Source organism: Episyrphus balteatus, chromosome 1 (genome assembly GCF_945859705.1).
Source record: "Episyrphus balteatus chromosome 1, idEpiBalt1.1, whole genome shotgun sequence".
NCBI lineage: Eukaryota > Metazoa > Arthropoda > Insecta > Diptera > Syrphidae > Episyrphus > Episyrphus balteatus.
In genome coordinates, this window is record NC_079134.1 from 108,094,722 (window position 1) to 108,112,279 (window position 17,558).

The window sequence follows — 17,558 nt, forward strand, 5'->3', positions numbered from 1 at the left end:
CTATTCTCTGCAGGTAGAATGATTGCGCTGTCGATGTCTCTCTGAAGCCTTGGAACATCCAGTTTAGAATAATTGATGAATCCTTTTGGCGGGTTTGCGGTGAGGATCTGGTGTTGTAGATTTATTGAGAGGATAACTGCTTCATGGTCTGAGTCACTAAGGAGTGTTGTGCAGATATAGTTTCTCAATTCTCGTAGAATGAATACTAGGTTTGAAGTTGCAAGAAAGAAGTCTAGCGTTGATGGTGTTCTCGGGAATGTGGGCTTAGGTTGAGAGATGATGACTAGGAAATGTTGATCACTGTTGTCGTCCAGCCAGTTGACAATAGTATTTCCATCATTGTTGTTTTCGGTATCCATCCATCGCTGATGTCTTGCATTGAAGTCGCCACCGATGAGTCCATATGTACTTCTGCTGACAGTTTGGTTAAGGATTTGAAGATCGTGTCTTATTTCATTCAATCTTGCTGTGCATTTGTTGTAGATGCTGATAACGGTTAAAGATTCGTCCATTTCGAGCTGGATTGTGATGGCGGTGGCCTCGAAGCATTTTAGGCCGGGAATTGTCACTTTTCGGGCACAGTAGGCAAATTTATTGTGAAGAATGTACAGAGCAGTTCCTCTCTTTCCCTCGCTCTTGTCCGTTCTGAAAGTCTTGTAGTTGACGAAATCAATGTTGTTCCTCGGCGTTGCATTTGTTTCACTGATTAAGGCAATGTCCGGGTTGTTCTTTTTCAGGAAAAGGTTGAATGATGTTCTTTTTTCTAGGCTATATAACGAGTTAACGTTATAAGCCACTATGCGCAGTTTTTGTAGGCGCATTAAGCGCTGCATAAGTCAAAGATAAAGGTGGCCAGGGCCACGGACTTCTGTTTTTCGCTTAGATAGTTGTAATTTGGTGGCACGGCGCTACGGGCTTTATCCATAACCATAATTAGATCGGATCCAAACAGACGTTTAACCTCCTTCGTTAAGTTTTGTCCTGAGTTCTTTGCTCCATTAGAAGGTGATGGTGTTGCTACTGATGTCTTCTTTGGGGTCCTCACTGCTGGCTGAATCTGGGAAGTAGGTTTCGTAAATGGATTTATTGTTGATTGTGGAACTGGATTTTTTCTTGAAATAGCTGCAAAACTGATGGCTGCTTTGGTAAAGGTGCAAGCTGACTTGGTGACGAACTCTTGTTGGGCATTTCTTTGGGTCAGAGCTTGTTTTTTCTCTTCTTGTTTCTTCTTAAGTGTGGGGCATCCTCTGTAATTGGCTGGGTGTCCCTCGGTTTTGCAGTTGGCGCACCAAACATCATGGGTGGAGTTGTCCTTGCGTGGGCATTCTCCAGGCAGATGGCTGTCCTTTTGGTTTCTATTAGGTTTAATTTGTGGGCTGGTAAAATATTCCCTGAAATTCATCAAATTAATTAATTTAGAACTTTATTAAATACTTTCCATTGTCCTTTTTCGCCTTTTTTACTCCAAATCGCGTCGGCATCAACAACTTATCAAGAAAATTCTTGATGCTTTTTTGTTTGATATTTGCGCATCAGTTTATCAAAATTTGCAATAATGAACGATTGACATTTTAAGTGATGCTATTTATTTGCGTTAATGAACGTGCTACAGGAATGATCGCAAATCATCTCTGCAGTGATGCGTTTGTGAATTTACACTCATTAACAAAGTGCTGGATGTTTCCAATTCAAAATTCCATAAGGAAAACATCGACAAAATCAGAACAATACTTTTAAAGAATAATTTTCCACATAAAATAATATGTAAATGACCTCATAAATGACAAAAATAATAAAATTCAATTTAACAAATAAAAAAAAAAAAAAACAAAACCCGAAAAGTGGTAACACTGATAATATATTAATATACATAATTTCTCATAGTATAAGTTTTATTCCACTGATAACAAAAATTTACATGCAATAATTAAAACTAATAAAGAGAAAATTTCATTGGCACATAAATCAAATCACACTCTCAGCAAAATAATTACACGAACCAAACCACCACTACAAAAAGAGCATCAACATGACGTGGTTTACGAAATTAAATGCAAGTGCGATCTTGTATACATTGCCACAGCAAAACGCACACTAGCAACGAGAATAGCTGAACATAAAATCGACGTTAGCAAAAATAGAGCATCAACTGGACTCTCACAGCATATGACAGAGCATGGACACACACACCGCTGATTTTGATAACGTAATAATACTTGACAAGGAAAGAAACATGAATAAGAGATTCACACAGGGGCCCTATTTTGTAAAACGATTATCGTTGAAACTACTTCGTTCTTGTTCAAATGCGATTAGTTACTACGATAATCGTTTGATTTCAACGATACTCGTTAATGCTTACGACTGTCATTTCTATCGTTTGACCTTCGTTCTCGTTTGTCTTGTTTAGAAAAAAAATTTGTCAAACTTCGAATCCAATTTTAATTTCACTAATTGCAATGAACATAAAAAATAAGCATACTCAAATATTAAGCGAAGAAGCAAATTTCTTATTACTACTAAAACACCACAACACAACAAAACGATAAAACAAACAATTGATCTAAATCTTCATGACCAATTTGCAATGGCAGAGATAAAGTTCTCGGAAAGATGATTTTCTTCTTTAATAATATAAATAGTCGAAATCACAAATTATGTTTTTTATAACTTCAATTTTATTATGTTTTTGAATAGAAAATATTATTAAATAGCACAAGAAAAGTAAAAGAAAATGTTTTCCCACTGAAGATTTGTTTATCATTTTTTGACAGCTCTTCATAGGAGTCAAGTTGGTACGCTTGAAAAAAAATATGGATTCATTATCGTTGTACTAAATCGCTCGTATCGTTGTTTTGCCTTTCGTTTCTTTATACGAAATAGGACCCCTATCGAGCTTAAGAATACAGCAAAAAATTAAGAGAACTATGAATTTCCAAGAAGACAAAGGTAATCTGAGTGCAAGCTACAGTGCCGTCATTAAGTAAAGAGTCTGTGATGTTAGTTGATAGGTTTTTTGTTTTGTCTTGGTTTTTAACTTATTTAATTGTAGTTTTCCATTCATAAATAAATATAATTTATTAAATTGTAAATGCCCCATAAGGATTCCATATATAAAAAACAAATGTAAACAGCATAGTAAGTTTAACAAAAATTTTATTACAAAAAACTATAGAAAATTCATATATTGCAAAATGTTATAGGTCCAGTATAAATAACTCTTGAAAAAGTTCGAAAATAACCAACGAAATACGAAACGCCGCCGCCGGGTAAAGTTTTAAAAATAGATTAATTTGTTTTTATTAATTGCATAGAACATAACAGATCAAAAAGCCCAATTAAATTACTCAATACTTGTTTTTGTTGTGATTAACATTTAAATTGTACCTACAACTATATAACATACAAACATTAACATTGCACTTATTTTAAACATTCATATTACGAAAAGATAACATTTTTAAACTGCACTAATGGCCAATTTCATAAAGAACTTTTAAATATTTATCCTTAAGTGACGTTTGTTCCATACAAAAAACGTCATTTAAAAATTTAAAAGCCTTTTAAATGTTTATTAAATCGGTCATAAAAGTTAAAAAAGAAAACAAAAATAAAAAAGATTGTAAAGTACTGTGTTAAAAATGATAGTCTTCTGAAGGGAGTGTTGTATAAAATGAATATGAACACTTAGTATGTTGTATGTATGTATTGATTCAGTTTAGGTATAAGAATTTTGTATTATTATTAAGTGAGTCAATAAGTAAGCGTGATACAGTAAAGCTGCGTCCACATTATGTTGATCAACACTGTTTTTTAGCATGCTACTCGTCCAGACCCTCAGTTGAGTGTGGACGTGTTATTGTTGATGTTGAATGTCAGTGAAATGTCATTTTTAAATTTAACTGCCATTTCACTGTCATCAAGCTGGAACATTTGCAACATTCTTTGATCTTCCCGCCTTCAGTATTTGACTCCGTGTTTTCTCTTGCTCTTTAAACTCTTTAGGTAGTTTTATTCGAATATCTGAAAGTGGGGAGCACACTCCCTGATAAGAGAATGTTTTTTTTTTTTAATGTTTCTTTTGCATAAGATTCTACTAAGCTATATAAGATTCTATCAGAAGTGCTCTATAATTTATATGATGAAATTTCAGGGAAAATGGGCGGTTACCACGCCCCCTAAATTGAAAATCTCAAATTCTGTTCCTTTACTCATAGCTGTGGCAAATCACAAGTTTCTGCGATAACGGGAAGTTCTCCATAATTTTGATGATCTGTCAGTGAGCCAGTCTATCAGTTAGTCACGGTGTTTGCGATTTTTTAAGCTCTATATCTCAGAAACTACTCACCATTAATAGTTGAAAAGCAAAGGGAAGGTTGTTTCACAAATGAATAAAACTCGTAAAATTCACCTTTTCCAAAATAACTGGATCCAAACATCTACAGCAGTTTTACAAAAGTTCAAATATCTTATATGTATATTTTCCAAATAAAAATCAATGCAACCGCTCACACAAGACAGCTCAGCTCACTTTAACTTTAGCTTAGCTCACCCAACAGCTCAGCTCAGCATCTAACAGCTCAGCTCACCAGATAAAGTCTTCTTTTTCTTTGTTTTATTATGCTAACTGTCCTTGCGGAAAACAAATTGACTTATGTTGGTCTTCCTTTTCGCCACAGAGATATATTGGCTCATTTTGCGGGATCTTTGCTAAGAAAAATATTGCAATCACGATGTCCATCTTTATTTATTTAATTTCATTAAAAAAAAAACACACAATCATTGGAGCCGAAATTCAAATCAGGTAAAGTAAGAATATTCGTTATAAAATATGTTTATATTAAAATGTTTACAGGGCTTTGTCGTCATGAATGGTACATTCGTTCCAAGCATATGATGATTACTTGCATGTATCGATCCCATAAGCAGCGAGTTTCCTGGTCTCTGGAAAAACAAAAAGAAAGAACGTAAGTCGTAGTCAGCTAAGTAAAAATTGCACATTAAATACAACAACAAACGACTACTTTGTATTGTTGGTAATTATTTGCTGTTAAAGGATCAAAACTTATAAATGTTTTTCTCGTTCAAGGTGAACTGGGGCATTCGCAGAGGAAGTGGTAAGATCACTCTTCCGTCTCTTTGTCTTGACACCATGTACACACGTCAGCGCACATAGGGGTATTTAGTCAATTTAGGCGGACAAAACACGAAGTTTTAAACTGATCCAAAAGTAAAAATTCAACTTCCTACTAAAATTAGATAACTTACTATGCGTTGTCTTATAGTTTTAAATTTGATTAACACTCTAGGTGACTAACAGCAGCACTCTAGAGTGCAGAGTTTTCAACCCAAAAATAAAATAAAATGTTATGATAATTTAGCGACAGTGCTTAATAAAGTACTTTTTTTTTAAGTGGCTACAGAAAAAAGTGTTTATGCAATATTGATAAAGAGATACCAAGCTGTCTACTAGATGCTGTATCTAAATGTTATATTACTTTAAAAATGAAATAGTGATATGTTGAATCTTAATATAAATTAAACGTAAAAATTTTGTCTTTCTGTGTTGGTAAGGAGAAAAGTTATACGAATTCACATTATTGCGTGATGAAATTTAATGTTTTCTAAAGGTTAAACTCGTATCAAATTGAATCTGTAAAAAAAAATTGCAACTAAGTGCAACTTCGACACGTTTGCCGCTTTTAAACGTTTTAGGTTTTAAAATGCTTGCTTTGTTTCATGCATCCATATTTAAAGTTTTTTTTTTAAGATTCAACTTCTTGAATTACAAAACCTGATCCCGTAGTTTTCCTAAATTTTAAAACCTTTATGTTGGTGATACCATTAGTAAAACTCCATTTGTAAGCGTTTTAACAAACCATTTGGGTCCATGCTTGAGACTTTTTGTTTGATCAAAAATAGGTTTTGGAAAAAAATTTTTTCATTGAAATTAACAGTTAAAATACATAATTCCAGTATTAATTACCTTGTCGATGAAGTAAAACCGAAACAAAAATTTTGTCCGCGTAAAAGTGGCAAATACCCCTATGTGCAGGGTAACAAAATTCTCACATGCGAATCTGTTTAATTTTCACAACCCAAACGAGGAGCGGAAAAAAAATTTGCCCGCGGGACAATCAGTTTTGAGGTATGGAAATAAAAATTAGCGCGAATTTATTTATTTCGCAATAAAGTGAAATGAGGCACAGTTGGCTTTTTTCCCAGAATAAATTAGCTTTATAAAGGGAAGTAAAGCCAATTGTTGAAAATTGTATTATACGTCTTATATTTCAAAAATTAATATAAGGCTAATTTTTGAAATTATTTCACATGGCAACAAAAAATAATTTTATAGATTACTTACCACTTATTCGCGCGAATTCTTATTTCCATACCTCAAAATTGATTCTATCATGGGCAAAATTTGGGTTGTGCAAATTAAAGAGATTCGTACAAACAACAATTTGTCTTTAGAAAATAGCGATTGGCGTTTTGGTGGTAGCAATTCTGTAGCCATACGCATCTTGGGAAGCGCAGGGACATAAGTCCCGGGGACACAAGTCCCGATTTTTTTTTCGGGACTAATGTCACACTTTACTGGGTCATAAGTCCCGAATCGAATTCGGGAATTATGCCCCACCCTACTAAGACATTAGTTCCGAAACTTTCGGGGCTTACACTGCGCGTCACTTGAATTGAAAAAACAATTTATCTTTAGAAAATAGCGATTGGCGCTTTGGTGAGGCAACTTAGTAGATTTTTGGTTTTGCATTTTCAAAGAGAAACTTTTAACAAACAATGTTGTAAAAACGAAAAACCCAAAACAGAAATCATATGGCTACTAGTTGCGCTTTTTTCGCATTACTTCACAAAAAACAGTTTTTTTTTTGCGTCACTTGAATAGAAACAAGCTATTAAATTAGATAAAAATGATGAAAAATCATCGACAACACTAATTTTAGTAAGGCAATACTAAACTTTGACATTATTTGACATTTTAACCAATTATGGGCTACAAGCTACCATTAGGCACCACAGAAAATGCATGCAGCTAACATTGAAAATGCACTTGTACTGTACACAATCGTGGACCTAATTGGAGAAAGTGATTATAGTGTTTGGTAACTTCTTACAAATTAAGAAAATGACATTTTCTACAATTTAAGGATTGAATAATTGAAATAAACTTTCGTTTTCATCCGGAATGGATCTGTTTTGTTTCTATTGCGTTCTTTTTTTTTCTGGAACTATCCTTGCGCAATCTCTATGACGGTTGTTCTTCCACGTTCCTAAACTTGCCAAGAGCTTCTACCATTATTTCTTTGTAAAAGTTTGCATCTTTTTTCGAAGCGTGAAGCTTCAATTTTGCTATTGCACATCATAAAATCAAAGCATATTACTAGAATAACACATTTGGTGGCGGTGCGATAAAAGTTATTCTTTCTTAAACCAATGATATAGGACTAATATTAATATGGTCCACCTGAGTTGGTATGTTTACTTTTAAAAAACCACTCTTTCTCTCATTTTTTTCAGTTCGAATGCAACTATAAAATAGTTAACTTTTTTGTTATCTTGGAGGAACTTAAAATGCTGTTATGTATTTTGCATTTTGAGGCTTATTAAATGATGCGCACATTTTATAACTTCCGTGATGGAACAAACCAACACATTACCATCGCACTTAAACCACGTTTTTGACCGATTTTAGCGGCAAAGTGAAGAAAATTGCAGCTAGTTGTTAAATTATTTTTTCTCTACTCTTGATTTGGGTCTCACCTGTCTTATTTTTTTTTATTTAATCACTAGATTACGATACTTTGAAAATATTCTCATCCAAATTTGGCAAATTTCAATATCAATATCTTTCACGATTTTGCATAGTACAAGTGCATTTCCAATGTTAGCTTCTAATTATACATTTTCTGTGATGCCTAATGGTAGCTCGTAGCCTATAATTGGTTATAATGTGCAAATAATGTCAAAGTTTAACATTGCTTTACTAAAATTAGCGTTGTCCATGATTTTTCATCATTTTTACATGTTTCTATTCAAGTGACGCAAAAAAAACTGTTTTTTGTGAAATAATGCGAAAAAACACAACTAGTAGCCATGGGGTTTCTGTTTTGGGTTTTTCGTTTTTACAACATTGTTTGTTAAAAGTTCCTTTTTGAAAATGCAAAACCAAAAATCTTCTAAGTTGCCTCACTACTAAAGAAAAATTGTTGTTTCTATTCAAGTGACGCGCAGTGTAAGCCCCGAAAGTTTCGGAACTAATGTTTTAGTAGGGTGGGGCATAATTTCCGAATTCGATTCGGGACTTATGACCCAGTAAAGTGGGACATAAGTCCCGAAAAAAAAATTCGGGACTTGTGCCCGGGGACTTACATATGTCCCTGCGCTTCACAAGATGCGTATGGCTACAAAATTGCTAGCTTATATTTTGGTTATGGGTCAAAATCATGGAGGTGGGACATTTCGATGACCGAATTTTTAAAAAATCAACTTTGTTTTGATACAATTTTGAGCTACGAACTACGAACTGCGAACTGTGGATGGTCGCATATTTTGACATATCTTTCACATGAGTTAATATTTCAATTCGCAGACAGCGACGAATTGTCAATCAGAATCAGAATAGAAAACAAAAACAAGAGTAATTTTCAGGTTTTCTTTCGTTCTAATTTCAACTTTGGAAATTTGTATGCATTTTTGAAAACTGCAATAACACGGCAAGTTTTCAAAATAATAAACCACTTTCACACCATACAAATTTTTTTCAGGGTGTTGCTCTGAAATAAAAGTAAGAAATTGAGTTTTTATAAAACATGGAACTGTTAATTAATTTGCAGCAAAATGGCGTATGAAATAAAAAATATTTTGATTAATTAATTATTTCTTATTATTAGGCAATGTTTTAGTGAAAGAATTGTAAAAAACAAAAATCAATTATGAGCGGAGGTTGCAAAATACTGTTGCAATACTGTTATATCTTTCGTTCTAATTTCAACTTTGGAAACTTTTATACATTTTTGAAAACTGCAATAACACGGCAAGTTTTCAAAATAATAAACCAGTTTCACACCATACAAATTTTTTTCAGGGTGTTGCTCTGAAATAAAAGTAAGAAATTGAGTTTTTATAAAACATGGAACTGTTAATTAATTTGCAGCAAAATGGCGTATGAAATAAAAAATATTTTGATTAATTAATTATTTCTTATTATTAGGCAATGTTTTAGTGAAAGAATTGTAAAAAACAAAAATCAATTATGAGCGGAGGTTGCAAAATACTGTTGCAAAGTCGAGATTTTTTAAATTTCTCAAAAACTGCATTAAATCGAAAACCGTAAGGATTTGGGATGAACAAGTTACCAAATTCTGAGAGCCCTAAAGTTGGCCTTTCACCATATTTCGTTTGATGCATTACTTTTGGGACACCCTGTATATTCAGTTCTAAGAGCGTTCCCGGAAATGAAATGTTGACCTTAATTTATTTTTATTTTGTATGTAACAAAGTAAAATGCAATATTTTTGAGATTATATTGTAGTGGCCTCGATTTTTGATCATAAGATAACCAACAAATTTAAATTTCAATCTAGCTATACCCAGTGGCGTACGTTGAGTTGCGGGGCAAGATTAAATTTTGGGGCCCATTTAATCTTTGGGTCCCATTTGATATAGAAAATAAGAACAAATAAAAAAGTACGTAAACGCCCAACTCTTTTTTTTTTTTGGGTCCTTCATGTATCATTCGTTGGTCGCTAAGTTTATACAAGTAATATTTTTTGGAGCTCTAAGATAATAAGTATATAATTTTTCTTTCAAAAAAGCTATTTATTTGTTTGTTGCCCCTGAGGTAATATTTTTTTGAGATGAAATAAATATCTAGCTGGCCACCGATTCATTATGCATTACACTGAAGAATATAATTTGTCTCTCTTGTATTCGAAGTGATTCATGTAAAACATCTTAAGGGTCCAACCCATAGAATCCGTTGCGTCCGTTGGGACAGAAAGGGGTGACCCATAGAATACGTCGTACGCCGGATTGCTTTTTGACAGCTCACTTCAAATTCCAAGGTGTGTTCGATATTTTATCGCTGAATGTGCACTTATAAAGTTTTGATGCAAAAAATTGTTAACTATTATCGTCGCTCTTTTTTTATTAAAATAAAATGCGCGAATAGATTTCATGTAGGTACTTGCTCTTCAGTTAAAAACAATTTTTAATAACATTATCAGTTTTAGGTATGATTTCGGTATTGTAAAATTGAACTCTACAACAGAATTTAGATATTTAATTATTTACTTAGAAAAACAAACAAAAAAAAAAACAGGAAAAACAAGAAAGTTGAAAACTTTATTTATTTTATTGAAGTTCTCTTTTTTATTTATTATCACGAACATTATATAAATTTTCCTTCTTCTAATTGATTTGTAAATTTCAAAAATGACTGAATGCTCTTCTTGTGGTGATGATATCCCAACTGAGGGCGATTTCGTAGAGTGCTCGCTATGCAAACGTAAGCTGCATTTCCAATGTACAACTGTAACAGAAAGAACTTGGAGGACCATGGGAACGAAGAAAGAGTCTTGGAGATGCCAATCTGTAGAAACACAGTTGATAGACAAAGCAGTAATAATGGAACAACACTTAGAATGCAAACACCAGACGCGCAAACAGCAAAACGGTATAGAACGGGAAATAGCCCTGGCACCAACAATGAGGCTCCAAGCAACAACAGCAACGACAACCAAGCTTTGCTGGCTGAGATTCGGCAATTGAAAGATCAACTAAAGAATATATCATCGAGTTGCGAATTCATAAGCCAGAAATACAATGAGATGAATGCTTATATGGTGAAAAACAATAACCTCATTGAAAGCTTTTACAAAGAAATAAATGAACTGAAAGAAAATAATAAAAAGAAAGACTTTATCATAGAAAACATGCAATTACAAATAAACACCGTGGAACAAAAAATGCTTAAAAATAATATCGACATAAAAAATATTCCACGAACAACACAAGAAAACTTGTTAGAAATTGTTAAAGGAATTGGTAAAACAATAAATAAGGAAATAACTGACACTGATATAACTGATGTTTATAGAACTAACGTTAAAAACCCAGAAAAATCAAACATTATTGTTACATTTACATCAAATACATGCAAAACTGAATTTCTTAAACAAGCGCGCGCCACTGGGCCAATTAAACCTCACACAGTAAGAAAAAACACAAACAATTTTAATATTAATTCGTTGAGTGCTGAGTTTGATGCTAAAATTTATGTTAATAATCAGCTCACAAAAAGTAATAAGCATCTCTTGTGGTTAACGAAAGAAAAGGCAAAACAAGAAAATTGGAAATATGTGTGGGAGAGTGCGGGAAAAATATTAGCACGAAGAATCGAAAACACACAATCCATAATAATTGCCACTGCACAAGACGTAAGCAACATAAAGAGAACACAATAACAATAATTGTTGTTGTTTCTAAACAGTACAAATAGAAATTTAAAATGAAATATAAAAAATGGATACCACAAATGAAAAAACTGAAATTATAGTTAAGCAAAAGTGTAGGGTGATACATGGCTTTGACGGCATTGGTGTAAATGAATTGAAAAATTATAATTGTTGTTTTTTATGTTTTAATATAAGATCATTGCGTTTACATTGGAGTAGTTTCTGTTTAAATGTAAACCATTTTATAAATGAATTGAAAATAAAATTCTTTACTATGAGAACTTAGAAAAACCAAAGGAAAGACAATATCCAACTTTCACATATATTGGTAGCTCAAAAGTAAGCCAACTTATTCATGAAGAAGATTGGAAAGTCGTGCTAGAAGAACAAAACGCGGTTATGATGTACACAAAACTTTTTAATAAATTGGAAAATATCTACAAAAAATCAACATCGTTACGAAAAACAACACAAAAAAGGCAGAATAGTCCTTGGATAACGCCAAACCTCAAAGCAGAATGCAAGCAAAGAGATGTATTGTATAGAAGGTGGAAGAATAATCGTAGAAATTTAACTTATGAAACAGAGTACAAGAGCATACGAAACAAAATTAACAAAAGCATAGCGTATCAGAAGTGTTATTACTATAAAAATAAATTCATACAATTCAAAACTGATCCGCGGAAAACATGGGGACTGATCAATGAAATACTAGGAAGAAAAAGAACAAACATTGACGAAACAATGGAAAAGAACTTCAAGATAGAAATGACTTTTCTCACCAACGAACTTGCAGAGTTTTTTGCAACCCAAACGGATAATGTCATCCACAAATGCAACGTAATAACATCAAATAATGTAAATGAGACTGTGGAAAACTCAATCTTTGCTTACGCAACAAACGTAACGGAGATACAAACCATTATAAAATCTCTTGGAGAGGATAAGGCACCAGGAGTTGATGGCATCAGGGCAATTGATATCAAAAGCCATTCCGATATTTTTGCTCCAATTATTTGTAATTTAATCAATTTAAGTCTTACTCAATCAATTATCCCTTCAACTTTGAAAACAGCAGTTGTTAGACTGTGGACTTAGAAGGTGGAACCAAAAATCAATGGAACAACTACCGACCAATATCGATTCTTTCAGTTGTAGAAAAGTGCTTGGAGGATGTAATAGTGAACAGGTTGCAAAATTTTATTGAAAAGCACTCTCTGATACATAAGAATCAGTACGGTTTTCAAAAAAATAAGAATACTGGACAATTACTTGGTGAATTCGCAAATTGTGTTAATGAAAGCTTGGATAAAGGTCACCATGTGTTAGTAATGTACATGGATTTTAGTAAGGCTTTCGATACCTTGAACCATTCTAATCTTATTGAAGCATTGCGAAGGATTGGAATACGCGGCACAATGGCCGATTGGTTGACGGATTATCTACAAAACAGAACATTTTGTGTTAAGATAAAAGATGCTTTAAGTGACAAAAAGATAATGAAATATGGAGTGCCACAGGGTTCAAAATTAGGACCGATTTTGTTCATATTATATACCAACGAGTTACTCAGAGTTTTCAAACAAAGTATACCATTTGGGTATTTCCATGAAAAAGTGGACACGAATTTTGAACAAATTATGCAGACTTTTTTACTTTTTTTATTAGCAACTATTTACAAACGGCAACTCTTTATGCAAGTTGCAAGAAAAGATTCTTTGTTGTATTCCCTTATGGATAGACATAAAATTCAGGGAGTTTAATAGTCTAAAAGCATTTTTATAGCATAAGCTTGCCAACAACAGAAGAATTTCACATGAAAATGACGGAAAAACAAGCAAACTGAAAATATGATGAGTCTAATAGTGACGATAACAATATCCCCTCGTGAGTGCTAAAATAAGTTAACATTTAAGCAAGCTTCGTTACACACTATTCGGTTAAAAAAAAACTTGAGTGAAAATGCATCTTTTCTTTACTTTTGGAACCACAAATCGCAGGTAACATGGGTTACCAAAAGAATGTAACGTGAGTTACCTAAATATTTTAAAATTTTTCCTCGAAATACTAAAAAAATGTTTGATTTTGTCACTCATATTAAAAGCTTGTAATTTTGTATGTATGGAATCTTCATTGAATCTTCATTGAAAACAAATTGAGATTCTTAATTTCACACAAAAACCTCATACTGTCGGACTCTTAAAATTCGTGTCCGATTTTTGTAACGTGAGTTACCATCAAACTAATGTTGTAAAAACGAAAAACCCAAAACAGAAATCATATGGCTACTAGTTGCGCTTTTTTCGCATTACTTCACAAAAAACAGTTTTTTTTTTGCGTCACTTGAATAGAAACAAGCTATTAAATTAGATAAAAATGATGAAAAATCATCGACAACACTAATTTTAGTAAGGCAATACTAAACTTTGACATTATTTGACATTTTAACCAATTATGGGCTACAAGCTACCATTAGGCACCACAGAAAATGCATGCAGCTAACATTGAAAATGCACTTGTACTGTACACAATCGTGGACCTAATTGGAGAAAGTGATTATAGTGTTTGGTAACTTCTTACAAATTAAGAAAATGACATTTTCTACAATTTAAGGATTGAATAATTGAAATAAACTTTCGTTTTCATCCGGAATGGATCTGTTTTGTTTCTATTGCGTTCTTTTTTTTTCTGGAACTATCCTTGCGCAATCTCTATGACGGTTGTTCTTCCACGTTCCTAAACTTGCCAAGAGCTTCTACCATTATTTCTTTGTAAAAGTTTGCATCTTTTTTCGAAGCGTGAAGCTTCAATTTTGCTATTGCACATCATAAAATCAAAGCATATTACTAGAATAACACATTTGGTGGCGGTGCGATAAAAGTTATTCTTTCTTAAACCAATGATATAGGACTAATATTAATATGGTCCACCTGAGTTGGTATGTTTACTTTTAAAAAACCACTCTTTCTCTCATTTTTTTTCAGTTCGAATGCAACTATAAAATAGTTAACTTTTTTGTTATCTTGGAGGAACTTAAAATGCTGTTATGTATTTTGCATTTTGAGGCTTATTAAATGATGCGCACATTTTATAACTTCCGTGATGGAACAAACCAACACATTACCATCGCACTTAAACCACGTTTTTGACCGATTTTAGCGGCAAAGTGAAGAAAATTGCAGCTAGTTGTTAAATTATTTTTTCTCTACTCTTGATTTGGGTCTCACCTGTCTTATTTTTTTTTATTTAATCACTAGATTACGATACTTTGAAAATATTCTCATCCAAATTTGGCAAATTTCAATATCAATATCTTTCACGATTTTGCATAGTACAAGTGCATTTCCAATGTTAGCTTCTAATTATACATTTTCTGTGATGCCTAATGGTAGCTCGTAGCCTATAATTGGTTATAATGTGCAAATAATGTCAAAGTTTAACATTGCTTTACTAAAATTAGCGTTGTCCATGATTTTTCATCATTTTTACATGTTTCTATTCAAGTGACGCAAAAAAAACTGTTTTTTGTGAAATAATGCGAAAAAACACAACTAGTAGCCATGGGGTTTCTGTTTTGGGTTTTTCGTTTTTACAACATTGTTTGTTAAAAGTTCCTTTTTGAAAATGCAAAACCAAAAATCTTCTAAGTTGCCTCACTACTAAAGAAAAATTGTTGTTTCTATTCAAGTGACGCGCAGTGTAAGCCCCGAAAGTTTCGGAACTAATGTTTTAGTAGGGTGGGGCATAATTTCCGAATTCGATTCGGGACTTATGACCCAGTAAAGTGGGACATAAGTCCCGAAAAAAAAATTCGGGACTTGTGCCCGGGGACTTACATATGTCCCTGCGCTTCACAAGATGCGTATGGCTACAAAATTGCTAGCTTATATTTTGGTTATGGGTCAAAATCATGGAGGTGGGACATTTCGATGACCGAATTTTTAAAAAATCAACTTTGTTTTGATACAATTTTGAGCTACGAACTACGAACTGCGAACTGTGGATGGTCGCATATTTTGACATATCTTTCACATGAGTTAATATTTCAATTCGCAGACAGCGACGAATTGTCAATCAGAATCAGAATAGAAAACAAAAACAAGAGTAATTTTCAGGTTTTCTTTCGTTCTAATTTCAACTTTGGAAATTTGTATGCATTTTTGAAAACTGCAATAACACGGCAAGTTTTCAAAATAATAAACCACTTTCACACCATACAAATTTTTTTCAGGGTGTTGCTCTGAAATAAAAGTAAGAAATTGAGTTTTTATAAAACATGGAACTGTTAATTAATTTGCAGCAAAATGGCGTATGAAATAAAAAATATTTTGATTAATTAATTATTTCTTATTATTAGGCAATGTTTTAGTGAAAGAATTGTAAAAAACAAAAATCAATTATGAGCGGAGGTTGCAAAATACTGTTGCAATACTGTTATATCTTTCGTTCTAATTTCAACTTTGGAAACTTTTATACATTTTTGAAAACTGCAATAACACGGCAAGTTTTCAAAATAATAAACCAGTTTCACACCATACAAATTTTTTTCAGGGTGTTGCTCTGAAATAAAAGTAAGAAATTGAGTTTTTATAAAACATGGAACTGTTAATTAATTTGCAGCAAAATGGCGTATGAAATAAAAAATATTTTGATTAATTAATTATTTCTTATTATTAGGCAATGTTTTAGTGAAAGAATTGTAAAAAACAAAAATCAATTATGAGCGGAGGTTGCAAAATACTGTTGCAAAGTCGAGATTTTTTAAATTTCTCAAAAACTGCATTAAATCGAAAACCGTAAGGATTTGGGATGAACAAGTTACCAAATTCTGAGAGCCCTAAAGTTGGCCTTTCACCATATTTCGTTTGATGCATTACTTTTGGGACACCCTGTATATTCAGTTCTAAGAGCGTTCCCGGAAATGAAATGTTGACCTTAATTTATTTTTATTTTGTATGTAACAAAGTAAAATGCAATATTTTTGAGATTATATTGTAGTGGCCTCGATTTTTGATCATAAGATAACCAACAAATTTAAATTTCAATCTAGCTATACCCAGTGGCGTACGTTGAGTTGCGGGGCAAGATTAAATTTTGGGGCCCATTTAATCTTTGGGTCCCATTTGATATAGAAAATAAGAACAAATAAAAAAGTACGTAAACGCCCAACTCTTTTTTTTTTTTGGGTCCTTCATGTATCATTCGTTGGTCGCTAAGTTTATACAAGTAATATTTTTTGGAGCTCTAAGATAATAAGTATATAATTTTTCTTTCAAAAAAGCTATTTATTTGTTTGTTGCCCCTGAGGTAATATTTTTTTGAGATGAAATAAATATCTAGCTGGCCACCGATTCATTATGCATTACACTGAAGAATATAATTTGTCTCTCTTGTATTCGAAGTGATTCATGTAAAACATCTTAAGGGTCCAACCCATAGAATCCGTTGCGTCCGTTGGGACAGAAAGGGGTGACCCATAGAATACGTCGTACGCCGGATTGCTTTTTGACAGCTCACTTCAAATTCCAAGGTGTGTTCGATATTTTATCGCTGAATGTGCACTTATAAAGTTTTGATGCAAAAAATTGTTAACTATTATCGTCGCTCTTTTTTTATTAAAATAAAATGCGCGAATAGATTTCATGTAGGTACTTGCTCTTCAGTTAAAAACAATTTTTAATAACATTATCAGTTTTAGGTATGATTTCGGTATTGTAAAATTGAACTCTACAACAGAATTTAGATATTTAATTATTTACTTAGAAAAACAAACAAAAAAAAAAACAGGAAAAACAAGAAAGTTGAAAACTTTATTTATTTTATTGAAGTTCTCTTTTTTATTTATTATCACGAACATTATATAAATTTTCCTTCTTCTAATTGATTTGTAAATTTCAAAAATGACTGAATGCTCTTCTTGTGGTGATGATATCCCAACTGAGGGCGATTTCGTAGAGTGCTCGCTATGCAAACGTAAGCTGCATTTCCAATGTACAACTGTAACAGAAAGAACTTGGAGGACCATGGGAACGAAGAAAGAGTCTTGGAGATGCCAATCTGTAGAAACACAGTTGATAGACAAAG

The 17,558-nt window shown here is 32.7% G+C and overlaps 1 protein-coding gene across 4 annotated transcripts in view; it reads right to left on the reverse strand.

Moving 5' to 3' along the window:
* Nucleotides 1-4,728: 4,728 nt before the first annotated feature.
* LOC129920973 (acidic fibroblast growth factor intracellular-binding protein) overlaps nucleotides 4,729-17,558 on the reverse strand; it is a 298,489-nt gene continuing 285,659 nt past the window's right edge. For all 4 annotated transcript variants that reach the window (XM_056002567.1, XM_056002566.1, XM_056002565.1 and 1 more), the window contains one exon: nucleotides 4,729-4,944. In XM_056002567.1, coding sequence (XP_055858542.1) covers nucleotides 4,866-4,944 — 79 coding nt within the window. In that variant the 3' untranslated portion in view covers nucleotides 4,729-4,865. The remainder of the gene's footprint in view (nucleotides 4,945-17,558) is intronic.